This window comes from Prosopis cineraria, unplaced genomic scaffold (assembly GCF_029017545.1).
Source record: "Prosopis cineraria cultivar Desert tree isolate PC_DT_omini unplaced genomic scaffold, ASM2901754v1 PC6, whole genome shotgun sequence".
In the NCBI taxonomy this organism is placed as follows: domain Eukaryota; kingdom Viridiplantae; phylum Streptophyta; class Magnoliopsida; order Fabales; family Fabaceae; genus Prosopis; species Prosopis cineraria.
In genome coordinates this window covers 8666333-8693285 of record NW_026555337.1, presented here as the reverse complement: position 1 = coordinate 8693285, position 26953 = coordinate 8666333, and the positions used below count along the sequence as shown (strand labels likewise).

Below are 26953 nucleotides of genomic sequence, written 5' to 3'. Positions count from 1 at the left end.
TATAATTTTAATAAAATATAAGTACTTAAAATAAGAAAAGACTAAAGTGTCCTTTTTAAAATTAAAAAAAATTATATTGGAGGAGAGAGAAGGGGCAAACTGGAGAAAGGGAACCATGGAATTGGATTCCATGATGCATGTGATGGAATTGGATTCTGCCAAATTTCCTTGAATCCTGATTCCAAAGAATCATAATTATTGCATACCAAACACACATGTTAATAGATTTCATGTCTAATTCCATTTCTTTCTCCATGATTCCAAGCTACCAAACGGGGCCTTAATGCTTTTACATGAGGATCCATCTACTTCCTTCCACACTCCTTCCCAATTCCACACAACTCCACCCTTAGGATAATGTAACACCCTCAAAAATACAAACTGATTTTTCGCAAATTATTAAAACCATTATCATGGTAGAAAATTTTTTTATCATGATACATCCAAGACAATATACCACAGGTCTTAAAATATCTCAAAAAAGTAATTAGAACCATGAGGGACAGACATGATCCTCATAACATGTTATTCAAATCAAGTCAAAAATTAAAAGGGACAGACATAATCCTCTTGAATATATAAATGCATTTAATAAAAAGGATTAGAGTTTATATGCTCCACAAAGAAGATATGTCCTAAGTTGGCACAAGATACATTGTATAATTCAAAATAAGAGGCAACGTAAAAGATGGTGTCTCATACATCATAGTTACACCTCTGGTGCTTTCTCGGCCAGACTCGCTTCTATAAAAATATTAACCACGGGAATGAGACTTAAAAGTCCCAGTAACCAAAAATTAATATGTAATGATGCGTGCGGATGTAACTAATCATGCGATTGCTAAGTGGGCACACAAAACATTTAACCGAACAATATTTTCAAATAAACCGAACAAGTATTTAATTTGCATGACTGCACCTTATATCCTCCTTTCGCCATGCTCGGACGCCAAATCATCCGGCCAAAGGTGAGTTGGACCAAGCGACACGCCACTCATTGGGTCCAATGAGGGCTTACCACTTGGTAATAATTAACCGAACAGAAATTCCCATTAACACCATACATTAAAATACCCTGACAAGTCATGCATCATTCAAATATCCAAACAGGAATATATCCGAACAATAATATCTCATCATGATAAACAAAAAATAAATTTTTAACCCACTTGGCAATAATTTCAAACAAGTATATACAGTATTTATTTTTAATAATTCATAATTTTTTCAAACAATAAAGCAACACATAACCATTCACAAACACACCCATCACAACACATTAATAATGTTTACCTTGTGTCTTGAATAACAAGTTCCCCTTCACAACTCCTCTTTCACCACTATCTTTGTCAAAATCTACATAGTTATTTCATAATACTATGTATTAATTTTACATTAAAATACATAACTCTAATTTAAAGAGTTAGAAAGTCTTAGATCTATAATCCATATTAACACTAATTTAAGATTTATGCCTCATTTAACTTCCCAAATTCTTTTCTAAAATTCTCGTACCCTAATAAACTATTTTTAAGCCTCAAATTACTTCTAGTATCACAATTTCATCCTTCTATATTCTAAAAATTTGCTCAAAAATAAATTAAAAATTTTAGAATTATCCTGAAGCCTCAAATCACTTTTCTATAACCTCAAAAATACCTATTCATACTTAAATAAATATTTAATAACCAGAGGTTCATCCCTACATCTCAGATTCCACATAAATTCCACCATATAGATCTAGATTTTTACTCAAAAATTCTTAAACATGAGTTTCAACCTCAAGAAAATATTCTATAATATTTATTATATCTCTAAGAGTTTTAACTTATATTTTTAATACATCATATCATCAGATTAACTATCCTATAGAAAAATTATAATCAGAATATTTACTCTATCTTACAAAATAATCATATCACTAAAAAGCTAATATTATTTAGAAAATAACTATAAAATTAATTTTGTAATTAAATAAATTTTTAAATGCTAATCTAAACAGGAAAGTTAGAACATACCTGAAGAAAAAGAAAATAATCTCCCTTGTGAGAAAACGCTGAGCAACGTGAGAGGAAGAGAGAAAAATAATATAAAAATGGGATTGTAGTCCAAAAATTATATTAAAAAAAACTATAGGTTTGAATTTAATTATTCAAACCTTTGGGCCAAAAGTTGCAATTTCCTCTAAATTGCATCTTAGCCTCTCATGCTTCCTAATGCACACACCCCCTCCTTTTTATACATGAAGGCACCTCTTCTCTTCCCTCATCTAACCAATGTGGGACTTAAAAATAACAACCTTCCACCCCTTTTTTTTTGTTTCTTCTACCTTCTCTTTTTTTTTAACACACATAAAAAAAATTATTTATGTATTATATCTTAACTAAATATTACTTATGTAATTTTAAATTTAAATTTTTAAATTTATAATTAAATACCTAACCATAATATCATTTCTAAATAACCTCAAATAATATAAATTCCTATTATTATCATTTTTTCCTCAAAACCTAAATTTCACAATTTCTTTATTATATAAAAATCAGGATGTTACAGATAACTTTTTGACTTGTACCGCCGTAACAAGTTAACCTTGATCGTGAAAACTCAAGTCTTCCTTTAATGTTAAATTTTTATTTTTAATCATGTTATGATTTTCTTTTTAAAAATTTTGGGACGATTTGATATGTTAAGATGATTATTGATTGAATGAGAGTAAAAAAAAAAAGAATAAGAAGAAAATTAGTTTGGCACTATTAGAATATGGCTTAACCCATGTATATCAATTCATAATTTTTCTTGTTCATTCATGTCAATTCTTGTAGAGCCAATAATTCAAGCAGGCGTGCTGGGCTTATTGGGATCAAGTTTAAAATATCATACATTTTTAAAAACTCATATTGACAAGTTCGGTTATAACTTTTTTTAAGTAGGTACAAGCAAGTACAGGCAAGCCCATTGGGCTTGGCCTAAATTACCAACTCTATATACATATAGAGCTGGTAATTTCAACTGCCAGGCTTAAAGTATCCTATTTTTTTAAAAAAAACTCATACAGTTAAACTTATCTTAACTTTTTTAGGGTAAATTTAAGCTAGCCTGTTGAGATTGGCCTAAATTATTGACTCTAAATTCTTCTCCCTCCAACTTATAGATTATATCAATTGAATATTTTGTAACTTATGAATTTATTTTAGCTTTTTATAATTGAATATTTAAGATTTTTTTACTTATTAATTAGTCAAAAAATATTTACAAAAAAATTTATATTTTTTATCATTAAACATCTCAATTAAATTTTAAATTAAATCATTTAAACAAATTTCAGTTTATCTAACTGACTTAAAAAAAAAAGATATCAATATATAAATCACATTACATTAATTGATTTTCCTCTTACCCTCAATTAAATCATAATCTTAGATATAAATTTTTTAATCCAAATACGCATTAAGTTTTAATTATTTTGAGAGTGAAATTATTATAATAAATAATTTCAGATAATGAATGTCCTTTGAAAAATAGTTTAAAAGTATAAATACACCTTAACCTTAATTTTCTTTTTCATATTTATTGTATTTCTTAATCTGTGTAGAATAACATTAAAAGACCTTTTTTTTGTTTTTTGCGCCAATCATTAAAAGACCTATATAATGAATATGGAGGAGTATTATTTCAGCAAATATACTATACTTAGCATGATTCTGGAGGTAAGGACGACTTCAAACTAATCTAACAAATAACTATAATTTGACTCCAATGACTAGACCAAACTGAACCAATTCAGCTTTTAGACAGAACTCAGAAATCAAACGGAACTCCGGTGTTCATCGTCCCTAATTTCTGCATTAATCATCCCATCCATATTTCTTCAGCCAACCCCAGTTAAGACAATGTATTGATCACAGAGGGTTACACGCAAAAGACAATAGAGCCCTAGGCTTTTCAAGGAATCATTCAAAACCTAATCACTGATGCAGATGAAAAGATATTTCAATTCAGCAGGCCAAAAAGAAGAAAAGGAATTTATTTTGTTAAATTTGCAGTACAATAATTTTAGTGGCATAGAAGAATCTCATAGGGAGTGCTAAAAAAAAAAAATTAACTAGCTATTCAAAGACATGTCGGCGAAGCCTTCAATGACATAATCAAGTGGCCCTTGCTCCAAAACATTCAACTGCTCTGAATTATCAGAAGAAACAAGATAACCAGCTGATCCTTGCCCCGAAACTTTCCACTGCTCTGAATCACCAAGAGATGATGGCGTCATTCGTAAGGAATTTGTTGCCAAAGCTTTGTTCAACTGTTTATCAAATTCGTCTTCCTCTGTTGGAATATTCAAATCCCAGATTTTGAAGATGTCATCAGATGATTGCTCCATGTCATGAGCTAATAAATCCAGATTAAGTGCCGAATCCATGGTTTCATTAACTCTCAGGTCTTCATTGTAAGTTGGCAGAAAAGGATTTCCCTGAAAGGCTAGAGAAGACAGGGTTTCAGTCCTTTCATTGTCCGGAATATCATCAGTATTTGCAGTTGCTACACTGATTGGTAGAGCATTATAAGTTGAAGAAGACACAGAAGAGTGCTCCATGTCAATATGTAGGTTACTTGCTTGCATGGTTCCTTCAGAAACTGGCATTAGATTTTCCTCAAAGGAAGATGATGGCTGTGTGTAATCCATATTGTCGTCCTGAACACTATCAGTACTTCTTTCAGCAGCCTTACTGACACGGGAAAAATCATTACCAATTCTTTCAAACCCTGTATTCTTGCTCTCCTTGGTTGAGGGAAGAATCTCAATATCAGCTCCTCCATCAGTGTTAAAAGATTCTGTTGAAGAACTAATAATCTCAAGTAAAGCATTTTTCAGAGGATTCCATGTACTTTCTAAAGTATCAGTATCTTCAATTAGGCAGGAATCAGCCCAGGCAACATCTTCAGGTGCAAGAACTTCTTTCTCCTGAGAATCAATGGAATTTAGGATGGGAGAAGAAACTGAAACTTCATCCTCCCCATCGTTGATATCCATGGCTGAAAGTTTGCCGGGAAATATGTTAGCAAATGAAGATGGTGCTTTGTATATAGGCAAGTTTTAAACAGCAGACAAGAAATATAGTGATAGATGGTAATGAGTGAAGATATGACCCTACACATACTCAATTCATGGACACCATATATCTATCACGTCCCTCATTTAGTCAAGCTATTAGGATGCAAATCATCAAACAAACTTCAATATTCCATTATTGCCAAACAGCTTTACTAAATGCTAACCACTAACTAGATCCACGTGACAATACTTCTCCCTTGAAATTGATTCTTGTCATAAAGTATAATCACAAATTCTGAAATTAAAATATTTATTGAAACAATTCAATCAATTTTCCACCAGAGTTCATCGGACCATTGCTCAGTTCCATAAGAAATTCTAGATTGACCTTCTCCCAGTAGCTACTAAGGCAATATGACTTGCGCCCATATGCTTGTACAGCTTAGGGAGAAGGCCAACCTAAATTAACGAATCAACAAGAAAAATCATTGAAAGTATAATCATTTAAAATGAAAACTCCAAACGGACAAAACAAAATCTATCACTGGCCGAAAATAATGAATTCAACAAATTCATACAAGAGCATTTAAACTCGGAACTTCAGGTATACACGGAAAGATAGGAAAATTCTTTATCATCAACAGATAGCGACGTCAAAGGAAAAGCGCATCAAAAGTTAGCAAATTAGAGAAACGGTGACTCCGACTTCAAACAAGTAGAAACAAAGCTTCAGCAAAACCTTGTTCAGTCATGTCTGTTCAGCTTAATCCAACAAATCTTGCCTGGATTCTACGGTATCGAATAATCTTTCAGTATGCGAAATATGAAGGAGAAGTGCCTAATTAAGGAATCGTCGAACGGAACAAGGTAAGAATCGGACTTTGGACTTCGGACTCTTTCACACTATAGCACGATTTGGACGGGGACCTCCAAGGATAAATACCCTATTAGAATAAGCCCTGAACACCATTAGCCAAACTAAATCGAAATGGAGTGAATTCCCGATTTCGTGCCAATTTAGAGTCCAAAGTGTATTCTCCTTGATTTTATAATTTTAACATTTTTATTTTACATGAAAACAACGGAGTACAAAAAAAGTCGAGGTGTTATTTTCTGTAAAATTTGATTTTTGTTTACAAAAATTTAAACGCAAAAACAAACTTACTTTTTTTTTCTGCCACATTATCAAAGCCTGAACCATAGACACCCACAGCCAAAAAAAAAAAAAAGGTTTTGAACCATAGACCTCTAATTTGGAGGCTAAATTTTAATTAGTACTGGTAGATAATTATAGTGCTTGATTTGTGTGAGAGTTAAGTAGAGGGACTTGTGGGCTGGACTCTGTTAAGTGTGTCATGTGACTATGCGATTGACTTGGGCATGACAAAGATTGGGGGGCTCAATTGTTGAAACAAATAAACTTTACATTATTGCAATATTTTGGGGTATTTTCCCACAATTTTCCCATATTACAGGAAAAATTAAAGAAAAATGCCGTTGATTATAAATTTGAAATTCGTATGGGTAATAAATTAAATAACATGTACAATACAAGATCTTCAAAATGACAATGTTATAAAAATATTTCACTAAAAAGAAATAATAAATTATCAAGGTTTGAAGGATAGGTGGAATTGATTTACAATTATAAATCATTTTTTGAATTGACATTACAATATCTCCTTAAAAAGTTAACGGGATTGATTCATCGTCAAACTAGATTGATTGATTATTTTATCGGATGACAATTCTTAACTATTGTAAAATTTTGAATTAGTCATGGGCAAGAATCTATCATAAATACAGAAATATAAGATGGATTGATCTTATTGCATTCAGTGTCCCCTTCCATAAGTAATGGGAACAATTATTTTCAAGAGGCACACACCTACTCATGATATTTGACTATTCGTTGACGTTGGACAAGGCCCACTACCGCACAGCCAAACTTGCGTAATCTTGGCTCCAAAATACTTGTGTGGCAAGTGATGAGAAATTGAGGATGATTATATATAAAAGCAATAAAAATTAAATTAATCATTAAATGATCAATATTAAATGTCGGAGCTCAACTAAAGTTGAATCGAGAGTCAAATTAAAGTTTAAAATTAATTGACATGAAAATATTCATTATCAAGTTTGGGTGTAACTTGTTTTTATTTTAATATCAACTACGATAATATTGAAAAATAATGTAAGATAGAGGATTTGATTGGTTAATCTTGCCAATTATTTTTATCCCCTTGAACATATTATCACCTAGGAGGACATGAGAGCCTTAAAGAGAGTTAATTATAGATTTAATAGTGTTAAAGTATAATTTTAAACTTGTCATGAGATATGTTCCTTTGACCTTCACTTGGATGAAGAGAAAAATGGGGAGGAGTGAAAATTAGGGAGAAAAAACTCTTAAAAATATATAATAAACAATTCACTGTTTTTTTTTATAGTTTTTCATCCCATTTTTGTTCTCTCCTTATCTTCCTTCTACTCTTTCCTTTATCCAAAAAAAAGCCTTAAAATTTGAACTACACGTCAAATAATGGAAAAGGATACATACAAGCTTCAAGCATGCAAAACATTTCATGGACCTTGGTCGGATGTGACTTGAATTTTGGAGGAAGAATGGAATTGGAAGATGAATAGATGGTGGACCATTTTGTGGACCCCTCAAGAAAATGATTTATATTCATTAATTTTGTATTATATATAATTTACGAACAGTACATCTAATCTAATATAAATTATATATCTTATATTGATGCATGCGCGAGATATACTTGCAAGTATTACTGAAAAATAAAAATTGTTCACTTATTTTTAATATTTAATTTTAATATTAAGGAAAGGTATTGAGAAATGTTGAAAAAAAAACATTTGACAGAACACAATAAAATGCGAGGACAAAATTAACACTTAAAAACATAAAAAGGAAGCAAATTTGCAATATTTATGGCCTGTTATAACTTAAATTCTTATAAATTTTATATTTTGTTTTTAAATATTAATAAAATATTATCAAATATTGATGCCATATTAAATTTATTTTTTAAAAACCAATAATTAATATAAAAATAATTATTTAAAATTAATGGGGTTAGAGTTATTTAATAGTTTTTTTTGTTTTTTTTGGTCTATGGCTAATACATGCTAGACAAGTGAGAAAGTAAAAGTGACCTTCCATGGGAGGAAATAAAAAGACGAGTACAGCTACAAAACTTGTGCGATCCACCGCCTCAGGAAAATTGCTGTCGTACATAATGCTCATTCATTGCCTCATTGGTCGCTCTCTCCCCCTATCATTTCTGACTCCTTTGACCGTCCGATATGGGGCAATCTATTGCGCTAATCACAGTGCCCAACACCATCCAACGGTCCATGTTAGGTCTTCAAAAGCAGACTGTGCAACGTACTTTATCAGCGTCCTTATCACGTAGCGGCGGAATCCCGGAGTTTAGTTTAAGTAAAATTACTGAATTAGTATTTCTTTAATCACTTTCCATCATGTCGTGTCTCGCCATTCGACTCCTTCCTCTTCGGCTCCCGGCTGGCTCCTTCGCACATTTTACGTGCAACTCGCTTTTCATTTTTTTTTTAACACTTCTGAGTTTTTCTTTTTAAAATAACATTACACTCCTATTTTTAAAATTGAAAAAAATAATAATAATTTTTTTTAATTATATAAATAATAATTTGCTTCATCTGTTAAAAAATATAAGACATTTTTAATCATATCTTTTTATATTTATCTCTATTAAATACCATATAATAAATATAAACCCATTCATTAATAGGAGTACTCAAAAAAAGTAATGATTATATCTCGAAAGATTACAAATACCTTATATTTATAATGAAGGGAATAGTTCATAGAAATGCTATAATTTCACTCAAATCTCAAGAAACTTTTATATCAATAAATTTTAAATAAAAAGATCATTTTATTCTTATTAAGAATAATAAGCTATAATCAAAATTTTTGCTTAAAACATACCCCCTCTGTTAAAAAATATAAAGTATTTTTAATTGAATCTCACTTCCCAATAAAATAGTTATCTACTTTTAAACTAATCCTATCTTTTCATATTTATTCCTATTAAATATCCTACAATAAATATAAAGTCATTATCAATAAGGGTACTTTTGAAAAAAAGGTAATAATTATACCTCAAAAGATTAAAATGTTTGTATGTTTTACATTTTTGAACACAAAACTTCTCAAAAAATGCCTTACATTTTTTAACAGAAAGAGTAACAACTTTTGTACTATGAATCATAAAATTGAAGCAAAAATCACAACTTTATTAAATGTAATTCTATCTCAAAATAACAAGTTCTAATCATATTTTTATTGAGAAATAATAATTTTTATTTTATGAATCGCAAGAGTAAAAAAAGAACTCATATTTTATTAAATTTATTTATCATTGAAATACGAGTTCTCAAATATTAAAAGCCATACATAATTATACTAATAATTTTATTTAAAAATCTTATGATTGAGCAATCAATCACCAATTATCCATAAAAGTAAAAATAAATATTTTTAGTTTAGAATTTATGACATAGAATTTTTAAAAATTTTAATGAATTTTAAGGATATTTTAATAGACTAGATTATCATTTATATAATTTTAAAAAAATTATTGTTTGTTTTCACTCAAAATTTTCTTATCATAATTATCTTAATTAACATTTTTTTACCTCCCGGTTGGCCTTCACGAGGATGACCCGCGCAAAATTATCTTCTATTTTCATAAATACCTTGTAATAAAAAAGAAATTATTTACAAATTTCACATAAAAAATTTAAATATATAAGATCTGTTGAAATTTTCACAACAAAAAATGACAGCATATTAGTTATATTTCTTTTATTCAGTTGTCAATAGCTCTATTAGTATTTAATTTTGTTGGTTGAATCTCAAAGTGTCTCCCTTTATTAAAACACTTATATATTTTGTAAATTTATTGTGTAATTAATGAAAGTGCTAATCTTATATATATATATATATATATATATAACACATAGCTTATGTCTTTTTTGGTGATTGAGTGATTCGGGTATTTTTAATTTAAAAAAAAAACTTGAATAAAACTGAATTAAATCTTATCTTATTCATTATACTTTTTTTAGATATTTGCCTAGGTTTTTTCTTTCCCAAATATAGTTACTTGCAAACCGTTAGTATAGATATGTTACAGTTTGCTAAGTGTTATCACAATTATTTGATAATTTTTTAATTTTATAATCAAGTGTTTTAAATATAATATATTGAATTTTAATAATTAAATATGCTACTTAATTGTTAAAAAATATTCTTATGTACTCAATAGATTGTTTTCATTGAAAATACTAATTAATAGTTAAAACTTATTAGTGAATAGGAGTACATGTTATACATTATGAAGAATATCTCATAACAAATGTTCAAACCTGTTATAGATTCTAAACCAAACCAAATAAAACTGCTTAAAAATTAAACTAAACTGATTAGAAAAAAAAAACAAATAAATCCCCAAAGTATAGTGAACTACTTAGCCTAGTATGGTTCAATTTTTTTCTCAAAATTGAGCTTGTGAACACCTTTAATAGGTCAAATTCTTAAAAATTCAAAAACAATATTATTGGTATAAGAGTGCTCAACTTCAATAAAATTGCAATTTATGGATACCATCTTGGCGTATAGCCAAATGTATATGACTTTTGACAATAATATCTGGATAGTCTTGCAATTTTTTATATATATCTAATGATTAACGTATACTTTTCTTTCAACTACCTTTTCAACTCCTAAAATACTTATCCTATTAAAAATATAAAAAATTTATCAAACATTGTATCTGTAATAAACTAGTTAAATGTTTTTAAATTGTGATTGGGTTATAGCGCTTTGAGGCAAAATCACTACAATATTCATATTTTATAGTGGGTCTAAAATATATTTTTAGGTCTTTTAAATTTATATAAAATTTTATTTTAATCTTTAATTTAAAAAAATATATTTTTAATCTTTTACCTCAAATACCGTTTAGTTTCAAAGAAAAAAATTTACATTAAACTTCTAAATATTGATAAAAATGTTTTTAATTCTTGGCTTATTAAGTTTATTTTTAAAAATTATAATGATCAGTATAAAACAACAATCATTTAAAACTAATAGTATTGTAGTTAAATGATTAAAAATATATTTATAAAATTAAGGAATCAACATAAAATCTTATATTAAAATTAGAGAACTAAAAATATATTTTTAAAAAGCTATGATTTTTTTAAAATAAAAAGATCATTTTACACAAAAAATTATTATGTAACCATTACAATAGATTTTTTTTTTAAGTGTTAAGAGTATTTAAAAAAAAACCTCATTAACTATCTTTTTTCACCTGAATTACTAACTATATGTTGAAAACTAAAAATACTGTATATTTTTAATATGAAAATAAGTCTTAATTTTCACATTCCTTTTTCCTCAATACAAGTCCTCTACATTACATTATTATAGGTATAATTATATTTTTTTGGCAAAAAAAAAGGTATAACTAAATTTGTTGACAAAATAATCACATTTTTTGTCTTATTTATAAGTAATTTTACTATATTTTATTATTGAAACCAAGTAAAATTTAAAACTCATACTTGTCTAAAAATTTACTAACTGTTAACTTTGCTTCTATTTTAATATAAACATTTATTTATAAAAGATCCATATTTTAATAATATAAATTTTATCATTAATATTAATGATGGTTAAACGAAAGAAACTTGTGACAAAAAAATTATAACGACATGTCTAACAAGTTAATGCACCAATTAATTCTTTTTATCTCATAAAACCAGATAGGCGCGCGTACTACAACATTCTATAGGGCATTTGTCCAAAAAAATTATCGGTAAACATAAACAGACAAAATCACTTCTTAATAATCAATAATTTTTGATACCTTATTGATTTATGTTTTTTTAAGATAAGTCTCTTATTTGGGATACATATCTTTTTTGTCCAAAGTGGTTACGTAAGATTTTATTATGGGCAAGAAGAGTAATAAGGAAAGTACTTCTCTCTTAAAAACTATTTATTTTTGTATTTTAAAATATAAAATCTGTTTTTTAACTGCCCCCTAAATAAATTCTTTTATATTTTTTGTGAGTAAAAATGCTCTATTAAATAATAATGAAATGATGCTGTTTGTCTCAAAATTGTTTGTAACTTTTTTGAGATGAGATGAAATTATATTTTACTTAAAAATTTTACTTTTTGCCAATAAATTTAAAATTTTATTTTTATTTACCCATAGTTGTATAAATTCAATAAAATAAAATTTTTTGATGTCATGAATAAAATAATTTTTTATGACCAATTCAAAGTATTTTTGAGAGAATGATAAATAAGGACACTTAAATAATATTAAAAAAATTTTATAATTGAAATTGTAAAATTTTAATACTCAAACTTCAATATTTGCAATAAAGATATCAATTGTCATTATCCTAGTGTTTTTTAAGAATAATTATTTAATATTTGATATTCCTATTACCAATTTTATAAATTTTTAAATTATTTTTTATTTAACACTCCATTTATAAAAAAATTAAAAATAAAGCACATAATAAAAAGGATAATATTAAAAAGTAAAATCTTATTTTAGCCAAAATGTTTTAAAATATCTTATCATTTTGGATTGTTCAATTGAACATGTATTGCTCCTTTAATTTGATAAATTGGCTCATTAGTCAAAAAATCTTGTGCTCATAAAAATATGATTAAATTAATATTTAGTTATTTAATTTTATACAATATTTATTTTAATCATTTAACTTTACAAAGTATATTTTTAATTTTAATACTGTCAGTTTTATCTCAACAAATCTTACATTAAACTTTTAAATATGACAAAATATTTTAAAATGTAACATATTGATTTTAATTTTTTAAAAAACAATGATTTATATAAAAAATAATCATTTAAAATTAAAAATGATAGCAGTAAAGGATTAAAAAATATTTTATAAAATTAAAGGATAAAATTAAATCTTATATAAAATTAAAGAATGAAAAATATTACTTTAATCTAACATGCATAAAATTTTTAAAATTTAAAAATGTGACCTGTTAATATTAATTATAAATATAATAAAATTAATATAATATAAAATATAATAAATATTGAGACATGCCCGCTTCTTTGATTTGGTCCCATTGTCTGTAAAGCCCCTCTTAATTTTTGACCCTGGTTGACAGCACGCTTTCCAGTTTCCACGCGAATTCCAAGCCGAGCCAGCTAAGGTGCCTTTCTCCAGCCGAAAGACATTGAGCCTTAGAAAAAACCACTTAGAATGTCTCTGTCTCAAAAAAGGAATAAAATTTATTTATTGTATTTGTCATTGTAATTCAAATCTAAGAACCCTTCTCTCACTGAGAGCTGTTGGACTTCTCTTGCTTCTACTCTCCTTTGGTTTCCCTCTACTCCCCGTTGTTTCTTCTCCCTCCGCCTTCTCCATTCCTTGGAATGTTGAATTGAAGCTTCATAGATACAGAAGAGCTTGAAATGCGGGGTCCTTTAGGCGCAGTCATTGGAAGATACCCATCAAGTGATGGAAGTACCCAAGTGGTGGAGTCATTAGGCACAACAGAAAATGCCGCGACGTCGCCGCTCTCGTGATCTTCATTGCTTTCTGGATTGCTATGATTGTGAACTCTAGCTTCGGTTTCAATAGAGGGAACCCCTTAAGGTAAAATCTTAAAGCTTGCCACTTTATCTAATTTTGCATTGCATTGATGGAGTTTCAGTATGTTTCTGGGGCATGAGATCTTTTCAGCGACCGTTCTTGTGGCAATTTTTTAATGATGTTTTAACTTTCACTGTACCATCTCTGTTTTGGCGTGACATGCTTTTCTTTCTTAGCTATCTACTATTGGTTTTAACTTCTTTTGAATTTTATGGTAGTTTAAGTCACCTCGTTTGCTTTAAATTGCACCTGTTGTTCAATCTTGTTATTTGGTAGGCTAATGAAGAACTGAAGTAAGAAATGAGAGTTGGTTTGGGGGAAAGGAAGAAAATTAGGTGGAGCGCTTCGTTGTTTGCCATCAAATTTTTCTTAGAATTGCTAGCAAACCTTCTTGATGGCGAGCATTTAAATTGCATTCGCCCAAGTAGTGTCATTTGCTTTTTAGTACTATGAAGCCCATAATTTTATTCGATTCTATTTTTCTTATTGTTGTTTGTAATCATTGGCAATTTGGCATTACTGCATTCCAGGCTCACATATGGGCTGGACTACAAAGGAAATGTATGTGGAGACAAGCATGCGGACCCTGGTCTTCGTCAATTGGAGCTCAAATATTGGTTAAATCCTAACCAAGTTTATCAGAGCGGATTGAAGGATAGCCAATTCAAACTGGCTGATGCTCGCACTATATGCCTGTTGGATTGCCCTGTGCCTTCTGAAGACTCACTTAACTGGGTGTGTGATTATCCTGAAGGAGAAATCCGTCTTTCAACGCAGGACTGGATTGATGGGAACTATGATTATTTTGAATTTCTTACTCCACAAATGAGAAACAGCTCTCTCCAACTTCAGGGTCCCTGTTATCCTGTCATATTTCCAAGTGTAAATGGTAAGCAAACTATGGATTCCATATTTTCGTACTTCTTCTTCGTGGACCTTGGTTGAAGGGTATGCTCCTTGTAAGAAATATGTATTTTTTGTTTGTGGGGGGTGAGGGGTTAGTTTGTCTTTTTAATTGCTAATTCTTTAATGCGGGAGTTCCTGTCATTCTTTTTGTCTAGTTTACTGGAGTTGCCAATTTATTGCTCGAGCATCAAATGTGTCTTTAAAGCACTGGCAGCAGATGGGTGGAGTTAACATCAATGAGGACATTGTTATAGATAAATCTGTTCACAACTCAATCAATTCTCATTCAGTTGTCTTGAAGGTTGAATTCTATTAAGTTTCAACTTTACATGCCTCTATGAATATTATGATTGTAAATTGTGTTTACACTTGGCTCTAACCTTATATACCTCGTTATTGGCTTGTTAGTTCTTCTCTTGATACCATCAGAGCTGTTTGCACTTGATACAGTTAATGATAAACTTTTAAATACTTAGAATGTACTGAGAAGGAGTGACAATGGAAGGAATGGTAGACTAAGACAAGGATATAAAGCTATGGTGCTAGTATTATAGATATGTAGTTTTGTCAAGCATTCTCACATTCTCCCACTTCTAGTTGTAATTTTCAGAGCTGCCTTGTATATATTTCCCTTGAGCATTATGCATCTTATGTGCTGCAATTGAGTAATCTTGTAGTTTCATCATTTACCTGTATTTGCAGAGATACATGGCTGACATAGGAAAGTCATGGCCTGTGCTGATAGTTTGTGGAGGGATTTTGCCTCTGTTTTTGTCAGTTATTTGGCTGCTGATGATTCGACATTTTGTTGTTGCAATGCCTTGGATAACAGTGATGCTCTTTAATATTCTCATAATATCAGTCACAATGTACTACTACCTAAAAGGTTGGAATCTCTATCTGGATTTTGATAAACCAAATATTTGTGTTTTAAAGGGGATATTACTTTATAACTGCATTATGATTTGAGTGTTTGTTTCCTTGTCAACTGCATGGTTTAATTCATTTTTCAGTTTGCATTTGTTATAAAAATTCTACTCTTTCATCCATAGTATGGTAAAATATTATTACTTGCGATATAAAGAAGGGAATATATCAATCAAGGACCGCTGGAGGAAATTTATATTAGTCAAGGATTATATGTTGTCAAAACTCAAATAGATATTTGTCAATTTGGATTTGGTCTTTTATCAACAAATATCTATTTAGGTTTTAACAACCACTTATTTTAAATTAACAATAATCTATTTGGGTTTTTTTCCATTCAAATTTTGATAACAACTAGTCCTTAACTGATATAAATTTTTTCTAGCAGTCCTTCATCTCTATTTTCCCTCTAAAGAAAGTGGTCAAATTAAAATTTAGAGATTTCAATTATGATGCATTTGTATTATGAAATCTTAGAACGCAGTAGATGCTAGTTCACATAGTTTAATTTTCAATGCCTTAGAGCTTGTATACTGATATGGGGGTTACTGGTTGTCGATTAATAAAAATTGTATTATTTTGTAGGATAAATACTTATTATTATGCTTCCTTGGTGATTCACAGTCCTACAATATTTGTTTACATAATTTGTTGCCATAAAATTGTAGAATCTATCTTTTTTTCTAAATGTTGCATGAAGATCAGTCTGACAATGATGCTGATTTTGTTTTGTTTTATTGACTTTCAGCTGGATGGATAGGAAATGATGCTATTTCTCCCATCATTGGTGAGCATGACCCGTACATTCATGTGTTTGGAAGGGTAAGTACCATAAATAAGCAAACCCTTAAGAAGCTCTTCCTGTACGTGTCTATGTATTTTGATGCTTTTATAATATATTTCACATACACGTGTTCATTTTCAGGAGCTTTATCATCTGCGTGGTGTTGCTGTCCTCATGACCTTTATTATGGCTGTTGCCATTCTTACATCAATTGCTATTGTTCGACGAATCCTTATGGCAACATCTGTCCTTAAGGCAAGCACATCCACTATATGAAATGTAGTTAAGAAACTAGGATTAAGTTTCACTTACTTTTGCTAATTGATAGAGCACAATGGCGTCTTGCAATCCATGTAGCCGACCCCACCTAATGGGATAAAGGCTTGTTGTTGTTGTTGTTGTTACTTTTGCTAATTAATTTTAATTAGAAAGAACATAAATTGTTGACTAGGGTTTGGTTTCAAAGATATTGAAGAATGTCCCTATTGTCTGTACGTGTATTTGTTAATATTAACATTGTCAAAATATTTTAGTTGTTTGGATGGCACATGAGAAAAGCACAACGCAAGTGTATTTGTGGAGTTCAAGTACCACACAGAGAGTAGCGTTACATGCAAATCATTTGCGGCATGTTACGTGTATATATCTGTGCTATGAAAAGAATGTCTTAAAACATACTAATTTTTCTAGTTATGCATCTAGCAAGTGTAGTATCCACATTCCACAGCTTAATCTAACTTAGAATCTGAACATTTCATTCCCTCATCGGTACATTTCTGCAATGGTGGGACCATTAGTAAGAGTGAAGTGATGATCCATCTTTCTATCCAATAGATGAGTCAGTCAATCTAACTAATTTGGTTTAAATCTGTCTGCAGGTTGCTGCCAAAGTGATAGGGGAAGTCCAAGCACTCATTATTTTTCCACTCTTGCCATGTGGTATCCTTGCAGTATTCTACATGTTGTGGATATCGGCTGCTCTCCATTTGTTCAGTTCTGGTGAGGTTGTTCAAAATAAATGCGACTCTAACTGCTGTGCATATGATCTCTTGGCAAACGAGTGAACTGCGACAATTGTTGTGGATATAGCATTCGATACACACCACATATTGGAGTTGCCATCCTTTTTCACCTATTTGGTTGTTATTGGGCTACTCAATTTTTCATAGCATGCTCATCAACAGTGATTGCTGGATCTGTTGCTTCCTATTACTGGGGTCGTGGGGAAACATCTGTAAGTTTGCACAGTTCCTTATGCATAATTGAATAATGCAATTTGGAGGATAAATTTGCTTTTGTTGCCAATATTTCTTAAATACCAGATGATGAGCAAAATGTAGTCTTGGTCTTTACGGGTCCACAGTTTACTATTTGGCTCATAAGTGTTTAAACTAAATGATCAATATAAGATGCAGCTTTATCAGTTGTTGAAATGAGTCTGAACTCTTATTCAATTAAATATCATGTCAGTATAATATGATGAGGGATTTGGGCGAAATGAATTGTTTACCCCAAAGTGTCGAGGCAATTTTACAGCTATTTTTCATAAGTTAAATTGTGGATCTTGTGCTTCACAAAGTTTGAGGTGAACCACACTGTTTATGATTTGCAAAAATATTGCAACTTCCTATTAATTTTATATTGATGTAATGGTTTCTTTGGTTTTGCTATTTTTGTTTAGAAGTAAATGTACTATTTGTTTTTGATAATTGCACAATTATCAGTTGTTAATAAAACTAACAACCTAATGTTTACTCAATGCAGCCTGAAATTCCTTTCCTTTCAGTCTTTTCCTCCACAAAGAGGCTTATGCGTTACAGCCTGGGTTCTGTGGCTCTTGGCTCTCTAATTGTATCATTTGTTGAATCAATCCGCTTTCTGCTTGAATCTATTCGCCGGAAGCTAAAAATCTCTAGTCACACACCTGATAGCTGCATAGGCAAGGCTGCATCCCGAACTTCTCAATTTTTTCTCAGCTGTATTGAGTGGATCATAAAATCAGTGAACCGGAATGCTTATATCATGGTAAAGTTTAATATACGAGAAATTAGAATTAGATTTGTATGCATGCAGCATTTGATAGTCATGTTGATCATTTTGATGCAGTAAATATGCAAAAGATAGCAACATATTAATGGCAAATATGGAATAAAATTTCATCCTCCTGTACCTTTTGCTTTCAATCAGCATGCTTCGAGAGACTGAGAGAGCTTGAGACTTTGATGCCATATTTAGAAAAAAAAAAAAAGAGGAGTAATGCTAAGTGGGTTTTGCTGATTTGTTAGCCTGGCACCCTGTATGTCTTTTTGTAAATGTAAATTGGGTCCTATGAGGGTTAGTATTTCCATTGGAAGCCCAAGCACTTGTGTAAACCCTGTTGTCATACTATCTGAATCAATGAATTTCTGCAGATAATAGAGGGTGAAACATTTATGCTGCTGGTGACTTGTTTCTGATAATATAGAGTTTCATGTTTAAATTCAATTCATTCTGTCTTCATTTGATTTTTTTAAAATAAAAATCCAGTTATGTCCTTTTGGGCACTTGAACACGAGAGAAGGTCCTAACCAATTGATATCCAGTTCCCAGACATGTATTAGTTGCACATAGCAAATATTGGTATCATTCAGAAGTCCAGTTCCCCGTTATATACTAGTTGAAGCTTACATACTTGATCTTCACCTATTTCTGCATTTAACTTTTCTTGAATATCTGCTTGCAACTGCAGATTGCTATAACTGGTAAAAGTTTCTTTCACGCTTCAGCGATTGCCACAGAATTGATCATGAATAACATCCTTCGAATTGGGCGTGTGAATGTGATTGGAGATGTCATTTTGTTCCTTGGAAAGCTATGTGTCAGCCTTGCAAGTGCTGTGTTTGCTTTCCTCATGCTGGACGCACACAAATACAGATCTTCTCATAACAAGATATCATCTCCCCTTTTGCCTGTCATGGTATGTTTTCTAGCGGGCAATGAAGATCAATTACCATTTATCAAAAGCATTAACGATGAATCTGGCCCAAAAAGGGGGAAATGCATCAATGATGGTGATTCATCTTTGAATTGATGAAACCTTTCTAAACAGATTGACTCTAGGGTGATGAAGAGTTGGTTTGGATTGCTATTTGTTATGTTAACTTTATAGCTTGCAGTTCCAAAAAATGGTTCATTAGTGTTCCAGAACTTCTTGCATTGATCTCAAACCTTTTTAGAAGAAAAAATTTTAACTATCACTTGCTCAAAAGCATGGCCAAACAGGCTATAAGAGTGGAAAGATACTGCAAATTATTGGAAAAACAGTCCAACAAAGTGTGAATGATAATCACTACCTTTTTTTCAATATTATGTGATGCAGGTCTGCTGGGCTCTGGGGTATATCGTTGCGACTCTTTTCTTTGCTGTCGTAGAGATGTCAATCGATACCATCATTCTGTCATTCTGCCAAGATGCTGAAGAACATGAAGGGACAGCCCAGTATGCTCCTCCTCTTCTCATTGAAACTCTCAATGACCAAAATGAGATGCAGAGGCTTACACAAGGACCTCAATAAAGATAGATCCTTGTGTAACTTTCAACAGTTTCAATATTTGGATGTTCATAAATGGCCTACTTTTGCCACCTGAGCTGTTCATGTTCTTCCCTTGTATATATATGTTTAATGTTTACAATGCTGGACCAAGGCTTCCTGTGTTGGGGAATGGGAATGCCTTTTTAACTAGTCTTTTTTATCTTATTAAACGGATGGTTTATGTAGGATGTATCATGTTTATTTTACTTGGAGCACAGTAAAACCCATTCATTAGGGATTACTCAATAGTCATTATCCTTATCTGGAGAATGTAACTTGGAATTTTTTGGTTGAAGAGAATGTATCTTGTCCTTCCTGCACTGGCATACTGGCATATGGTTTCTTTTATTGGGATAAAGAACTGGCAAACTGGCATATGGGTTTGGTTGTAGAGTTGCTTGAATAGTCAGCTTAGTAAGTGTGGCTTTAACACAATCATTTGGAGATTCCTGGGTGACATTGTTGGGTGCAATAGTTATATTCATGTTTTGGATTGTGCATACCGACGATGGACCATTATTACTGTAGTTGCTATTGAGCTATGGATTCTGAAAGAGCCAATTGTGTATATACATCTTGTTACAATATAAAGCTATGGTGCATGGCTACATGTATTGTCCAATTAAACATTGTAAAAGTCGGTCTCGTCTAATTTATTATTATTATTAATATTATTATTATTTGAAGGAATGGGAATCCGAAAAGGAATTGGAATAAAAAAAATTAATTTTAAAGTGCATTTGATATAATAAAAATGTTCAAATAAAACTCTTGTAAAAAATTTATTTACCCTGGAAGATTTTTTGTGCACTATTTAGTAGGGAACGTTCGGGCATAAAAAAGAAAAGGGTTTGAGAGTAGCCCGATTTTAAATTTGATATAATAATACTGAAGTAAAAAGACCATGATAGTATAAATAATAATACAAATTTTATTCCGTTTCTTACAAAAAAATTATGAATTTTACTATTAGGGTAATTCATTTTATTATTTGAGTAACTAATTTTCCACCAATTCTTATTATTACTTTTGAACTTGCGTTGAAAAAATTGAGTTTAGATATAACTGATTTTTAAAATTAATTTTGGTAAATAAGTAAGTAATAATTGTTTTGACACATACATATTATATACATACATACATACCTACATATATATATATATATATATGAATGTTTGGATTTTTTTTAAAAAAATAATTTTAATTTTATAATGGTTGATTTTCACAGGTACTATTTTCTTCAACAAACAAGCATTCCCTGCTCGTCGAATGCGGTTATTTGTGCTATAAATGGCAGGCATGTCACTTCAAATTACAAGATCTGGGGTTATTTATGGTTAATTGTGCTTCTAAGTGTGAGCATGTTTCTTTTCTGGTGCTTCATTTTGTATGATACTTTCCAGTTGTTTTATGATAGATTGATATTATAAATTTATATTTCTGGACCTTTAATTATTTATTTTTATTCCATCTTGGTATCTTGAAAAAATCTAGGGGTATTACCACCATCAGCTTGAAGTCCCAAATTAATCAGCGTGATACTGTTATTATTAATGGCAACTTTACATATATTTTAAGGATGTTTTTGACATTTTTATTTCACATGACTGTATATTTAAAGATATATATTTAAAATTTTAAAATAAATTGATTCAACTCTTCAACTAATTGAACAGAGCGCTCAAGTTTTAGTTGTGGATTCTACTTCGTGATATTCTTTTTTTTTTCCTTAATAAAAAAGCCATGGACACATCCATGCAACTAAAAAAAAAAACAAAATTAATTCACATCAAAAAAGCGATGGTGATGTTATTTTAGGTATTTTAAAATTAAAAGGCTTTTTGCTCACAGAAAAATAAAGGGCCTTTTTGTCTGAAATGAATTTGGGCCCTGTTTTATGATCTTAAATTCTTTCCCATGTGTTATGATGTGAATTATTCAATTTTATATTTGGGCCATGTTTGCACAAAAAAAAAAAGGCAAAATGTTCTTTTATTTTCTTCTGCTGCTGCTACTACTATTATTATTATTATTATTATTTTGTTTTGGTATCCACAAAGAGTATTCTATTCCTTGCCTATTTCAGGATATCGAGAATTAGGTCCACATTCATTGTTTATTTTTTAAAAAATAAAATTAATTATTTCATCCTTACAATCTGTAAGTCAATCCCTCTAGCTTATAAAAGTTAAAGCAATCTGCAGTTGCAAGCAGATACAAGAAAAGTTAAACGCAGAAATAGGTGAAGATCAAGTGTGTTAGCTTCAACTGGTAACGAAGGATTAATCAGAAGCAGCTCATTAACAAAGGAAGAAGAGAAATGAGAAACCCAATCGAATATTAGCAAAAAAATTTCCGGACTTGATCATCACTCTGTTATTCTTGGCTCAGAAGGTACCAACATTTGCTTCGTGCAACTAATACATGTCTGGGAACTGGACATCAACTGGCTAGGACCTTCTCTCATGTTCAAGTGCCCAAAAGGACATAACTGGATTTCTCTTAAAATCAAATGAATTGAATTTATAGACATGAAGCTCTATTTTGTCATAAACATGTCATCTTCAACGCAAATGTTATACCCTCTATTATCTGCAGAAATTCATCTATTCAGAATCTCAGATAGTGAATATGACAATAGGGATTAAGCAAGTGCCTAGGATTAGTGGGCTTGGGGCAAAACCCACATAGCATTATTCCCTTCTTTCCCAGTATGGCATCAGAGTTTTTCTTTTCTTTTCTTTTTTTTTTTCCTGGGCTTTTGCCCTTTCTCTTTACCCAAAAAAAAATAAAGTCTCAATGTTTTCCCAGTCTCTCTCAAAGCAAGCTGATTACAAGCAAAAACTACAGGAGGATGAAATTTTATTCAATTTTGCCATTAATATGTTAATATCTGTTACATATTTACTGCATCATGATGATCAACATGTCTATCAAAAGCTGCATGCATGCAAATCTAATTCCAATTTATTGTCTATTAAAAACCTTACCATGACATAAGCATTCCGGTTCACTGATTTTATGATCCACTCAATACATCTGAGAAAAAATTGAGAAGTTCGGGATGCAGCCTTGCCTACGCAGCTGTCAGGTGTGTGAGTAGAGATTTTTTAGCTTTCAGTGAATAGATTCAAGCAGAAAGCGGATTGATTCAACAAATGACACAATTAGAGAGCCAAGAGCCACAGACCCCAGGCTGTAACTCATAAGCCTCTTTGTGGAGGAAAAGACTGAAAGGAAGGGAATTTCAGGCTGCATTGAGTAACATTAGGTGCTGTTAGTTTCATTAACAACTGATAATTGCACAATTATAAAAAAAACAAATAGTACATTTGTTTCTAAACAAAGAAGTCAACATATCAATATAAAGTTTATTGGAAGTTGCATTATTTACAAATCATAAACTATGTGTTTCACCTCAGACCCACCATTTAACTAGTGAGAAATAGTTGTGTAATTCGCCTAAATCCTCTCATGACGAGAATTCAGAATCATATTTGACGAGAATTCAGAATCATATTTCAACAACTGATAATTTAGTTTAAACTGTGTCCTGTAAAAAACTAAGGCTACATTTAGTTCATCATAAGGCAAGAGTGAAAAAATAATGAGCGTTTGGACTTCCCCCATACTTTGGCAGCAACCAGCGTACGATACTTGTTTTTGGTTTTCAAAAATTGTTTTTTTTTTAAACAGAAAAATTTAAAAACTTGTTTAGATCAGCATTTTTTATTTAATTAATAATAAATTGATTTTGAGAAAAATAAATGAATTAGATCAATGCCAACTCTACAATCTATGTTATATAAAATAAAATAAAGTACAAATCGCAAAGATAAAATGGATGCATAAATAAATTAAGTTCGACGGCATAAAATAAAACAATAATAAGCCTGTACAAAAGAAAGCTTGACAATGGAAAATTCAAGTAAAGTCTAGCAAAATTAACAATTTGCTATTGCTCCTCATCTGGCTCCACCTTAATCTTCTTCCCTTTGTGCAAGTAGTACACAATATGAGACTCTTCAACATGCTAACCACCAGCTAATGGAGTAAGGGTTGAGCAACTATCTTTGGCAAATTCCTTCAATGAAAACAGCATGGATGTGATAGATCAGAAACCAAAAAAAAAACCATAATATCTATATAGGGTAAAAAGAGAACATATAATTTTCTCAACTGAGGGTGTTTGTAATACACATTTAGGTGACAGTGCTTGCAGAACCCATTTATCTAAAAAGCTCTTCATAGTGTCTTCATTGTCAGTCATTCAATTCACTATAATACCATAAGGGAGGCCCTTCGCATAACCTTTGGAATTCGAACATGGAAAAAGAATCTCACCTTCAAATACATCCGTGGCATCCATCTATAATGCACAACCATGTAAAACATGATGTGTAATGTAACTCTCTCTCTCTCTCTCTCTCTATATATATATATATATATATAAAAGCATCATAAACTAAAAAAACATGACCATTGTAGTTTAATGACTCACCCTTCCTATGCTTTCTTTCAGTTCAGCAGCAAAGCATTTTATGAAGGTAGCAAATTCCTTGTCGAAGATAAGGTCATCAATTAAACTAGATGTATCATAAACATGACACCACACACGAAACCTGAATATAACATAGAAAAAACCAATGAACACACCATCCACAAAAAACACTTTCCACACTAAAACTAATAGAGAGTAGTATAAGTTTCATACCTTGGAGACATATACTTGACAAACTCATTGCACTTGTTATAGAAAAACCATCACCATTAGGAAGAACCTTTTTGCACACTTTTGATAGTCGATATAGTACCATCCAAGCTCAATGTCAACACTAACAACCTTAGCATAGATAATGCAATTAGTATCCTATCATTGACCATAAATTAAGATTTTTAGTTAATGACTTTAAACTTAAATCACATACAACATAAAGGAGAGAAATAAATTACAAGTGGCCTCCACAAAGTTGGTATATATATCTACGATTTGGGTACTGTAAGGTCTCATCCTTAACACTTAATGTAGGTTGATTAGGAAGGTGAATTGACCTTTGCTCAATTTCTACACCAACAACTTTGAGCCTAAAGTCAAAGAAGTAGTCAATAAATTTAAATGAATATTAAATATTATAATATAAGAGATTCTATTTGGAATATTAAAATGTGTAAAATGCACCTTTTAGTAAAGGTGTTGACTTAATCTATGTTAGGATGAATGAATAAATGGGAAGTAAAAAGAGAGTGGGAAACTTTTTTAATACTTGGGAAAAAAAACCACCACAACTATGAATATCCATGATGTGACATGTCTCTAAAGCATTGGTTGAGCAATTAGATGTCAACATGGTCACATGCCTTTGAAATTTGTATCTTGCATCATTGAACAATCATGATAATAGGACAATGTGTGGGACTTCTCATATAACAAAGAACATAATTGGCAAATGCACCCCACAAAGTAACTTTAACATAAATTCTCCTATTTATTCTCACAAAAAAATAGTAAATAATGAAATTTAATTTCTAAACTTGTTGCAAAATACTAAAAACAAACAGAAGTGAGCATATTTATATCCTTATCATCATCAAATTGTATATCAAGCCTTTACTCCTATCATCCATTGATAATAGCTTTTTGAATCTCCTTAATTGCAACAAGTCTCCTGATGATATTTGCATTTATAAAGAATAAACTTTATGTTATATGAAACCGGAAATGAAGAAGAATGTATTAAAAAAGAATGACTCATCAACTAAATATTCCTCCCTCGAACCATGATAGATGATATCACCAAATGGGAGGAAGCAAAACCTGTGAGAATGGATTTTGTTGTTAACCACCACAGGTTGCACAACAGTTGAATATTAGAACATCACCTTAAAAGCATTGCATGTGGTTCTATATGATCCAGTACTATATGATCCAAAATTCTCAATAGTAATAAATTGTGTGAGAACGCAAGTATGACCTTTATGAAGAAACTAAGAATGGTGACGAATAACTCCTTTCTTGATAAAAGTTCTAATTCAATCACCCTGAAAAAAAAATACAAATAGAAAGTAGAATAATTCATTTTTATAAGGAATTAATTAGTATATTAAACAAATCATAGAATATTTAACATATTAGAATGCAATACACATCTTTGTCCTACAAAAGCATCTCAAGTTATGTAGCTAGGCTCGTTTAGAACATCATGAAGAGTAATTGACCACAACCTAAAATTCACTTGTAAAACTTTTAAAAAATACTTGTAAATACACGATAGTTATTTTAAAATTTATTAAAGTCACTTTTAAATATAAAATCAATAACTCTTATAAGTAAATCACTTGAAAAACATATAGGTAAATTACTTGCAAAATCATGAAAATACATTATTGAAATTGCTATCATAGGTTGTAACTATTGCTAATCAGTTAGGAAAATAGGATTCCAAGTATTATGAGCTGGGACTAATGAAATTATTATTATGGGTTTGATCTATTGTTAATCCCATTTCTAACTATGAATCTAGGTTTTCTCGATTGAGTTTAACAATTGTCCCAATTAATAATAATAATAATAATAATAATAATAATAATTTCAATAATGTTTTTTCTTATTTTTTTAAACGAAACTCGATCAGCTATTTTAATACCAAATAAGAATTATGATCCATTACTTGAATTTAATAATTCAAAGTCTCTAACTATAATCACTAATTTTATGGGATCCTTAATTGTCATTTTTTTCAAAAAACTAATATGGATTTTACAATTTGAATTAATTAATTTTATTATGTGAACAATCAATTTTCCATTTATTCTTATTTTTAAATTTGAGTTTCGATAAACTAATTTATAAATTCACCTGTAGATTAATTTTAAAAAATAGATAATAATTAATTTTGACATGAATATAAGTGTTTGAATATATCTAAGAATTTGCCCAAAAAAAATATGTTTAAGAAGAGAATAATTTTAGTTTTATAATTAT

The 26953-nt window shown here is 30.4% G+C and overlaps 2 protein-coding genes across 4 annotated transcripts; one reads left to right on the top strand and one right to left on the bottom strand.

Moving 5' to 3' along the window:
* Positions 1–4012: 4012 nt before the first annotated feature.
* LOC129313682 (uncharacterized) lies at positions 4013–6034 on the bottom strand. 3 transcript variants are annotated; one of them, XM_054956987.1, is made up of 2 exons: positions 5793–6034; positions 4013–5034 (listed from the first exon to the last, which is right to left on the bottom strand). In XM_054956987.1, exons 1-2 carry the CDS (start codon positions 5803–5805, stop codon positions 4106–4108), a joined length of 942 nt encoding a protein of 313 aa, XP_054812962.1. In that variant the 5' UTR covers positions 5806–6034; the 3' UTR covers positions 4013–4105. The 3 variants fall into 3 exon arrangements, with proteins under 3 accessions (XP_054812962.1, XP_054812963.1, XP_054812964.1); XM_054956988.1 differs by having other exon boundaries at positions 5836–6034; XM_054956989.1 differs by lacking the exon at positions 5793–6034 and adding an exon at positions 5632–5768.
* Positions 6035–13602: 7568 nt separating this feature from the next.
* LOC129313681 (choline transporter protein 1) lies at positions 13603–20291 on the top strand. Its single transcript, XM_054956985.1, is given in 12 exon segments — positions 13603–13654; positions 13657–13786; positions 14314–14672; positions 14845–14990; positions 15392–15575; positions 16365–16438; positions 16542–16655; positions 17279–17450; positions 17453–17634; positions 18165–18425; positions 19129–19356; positions 19759–20291. Coding segments are annotated over 12 exon segments (2097 nt in total). The 3' UTR covers positions 19954–20291.
* Positions 20292–26953: the final 6662 nt, after the last annotated feature.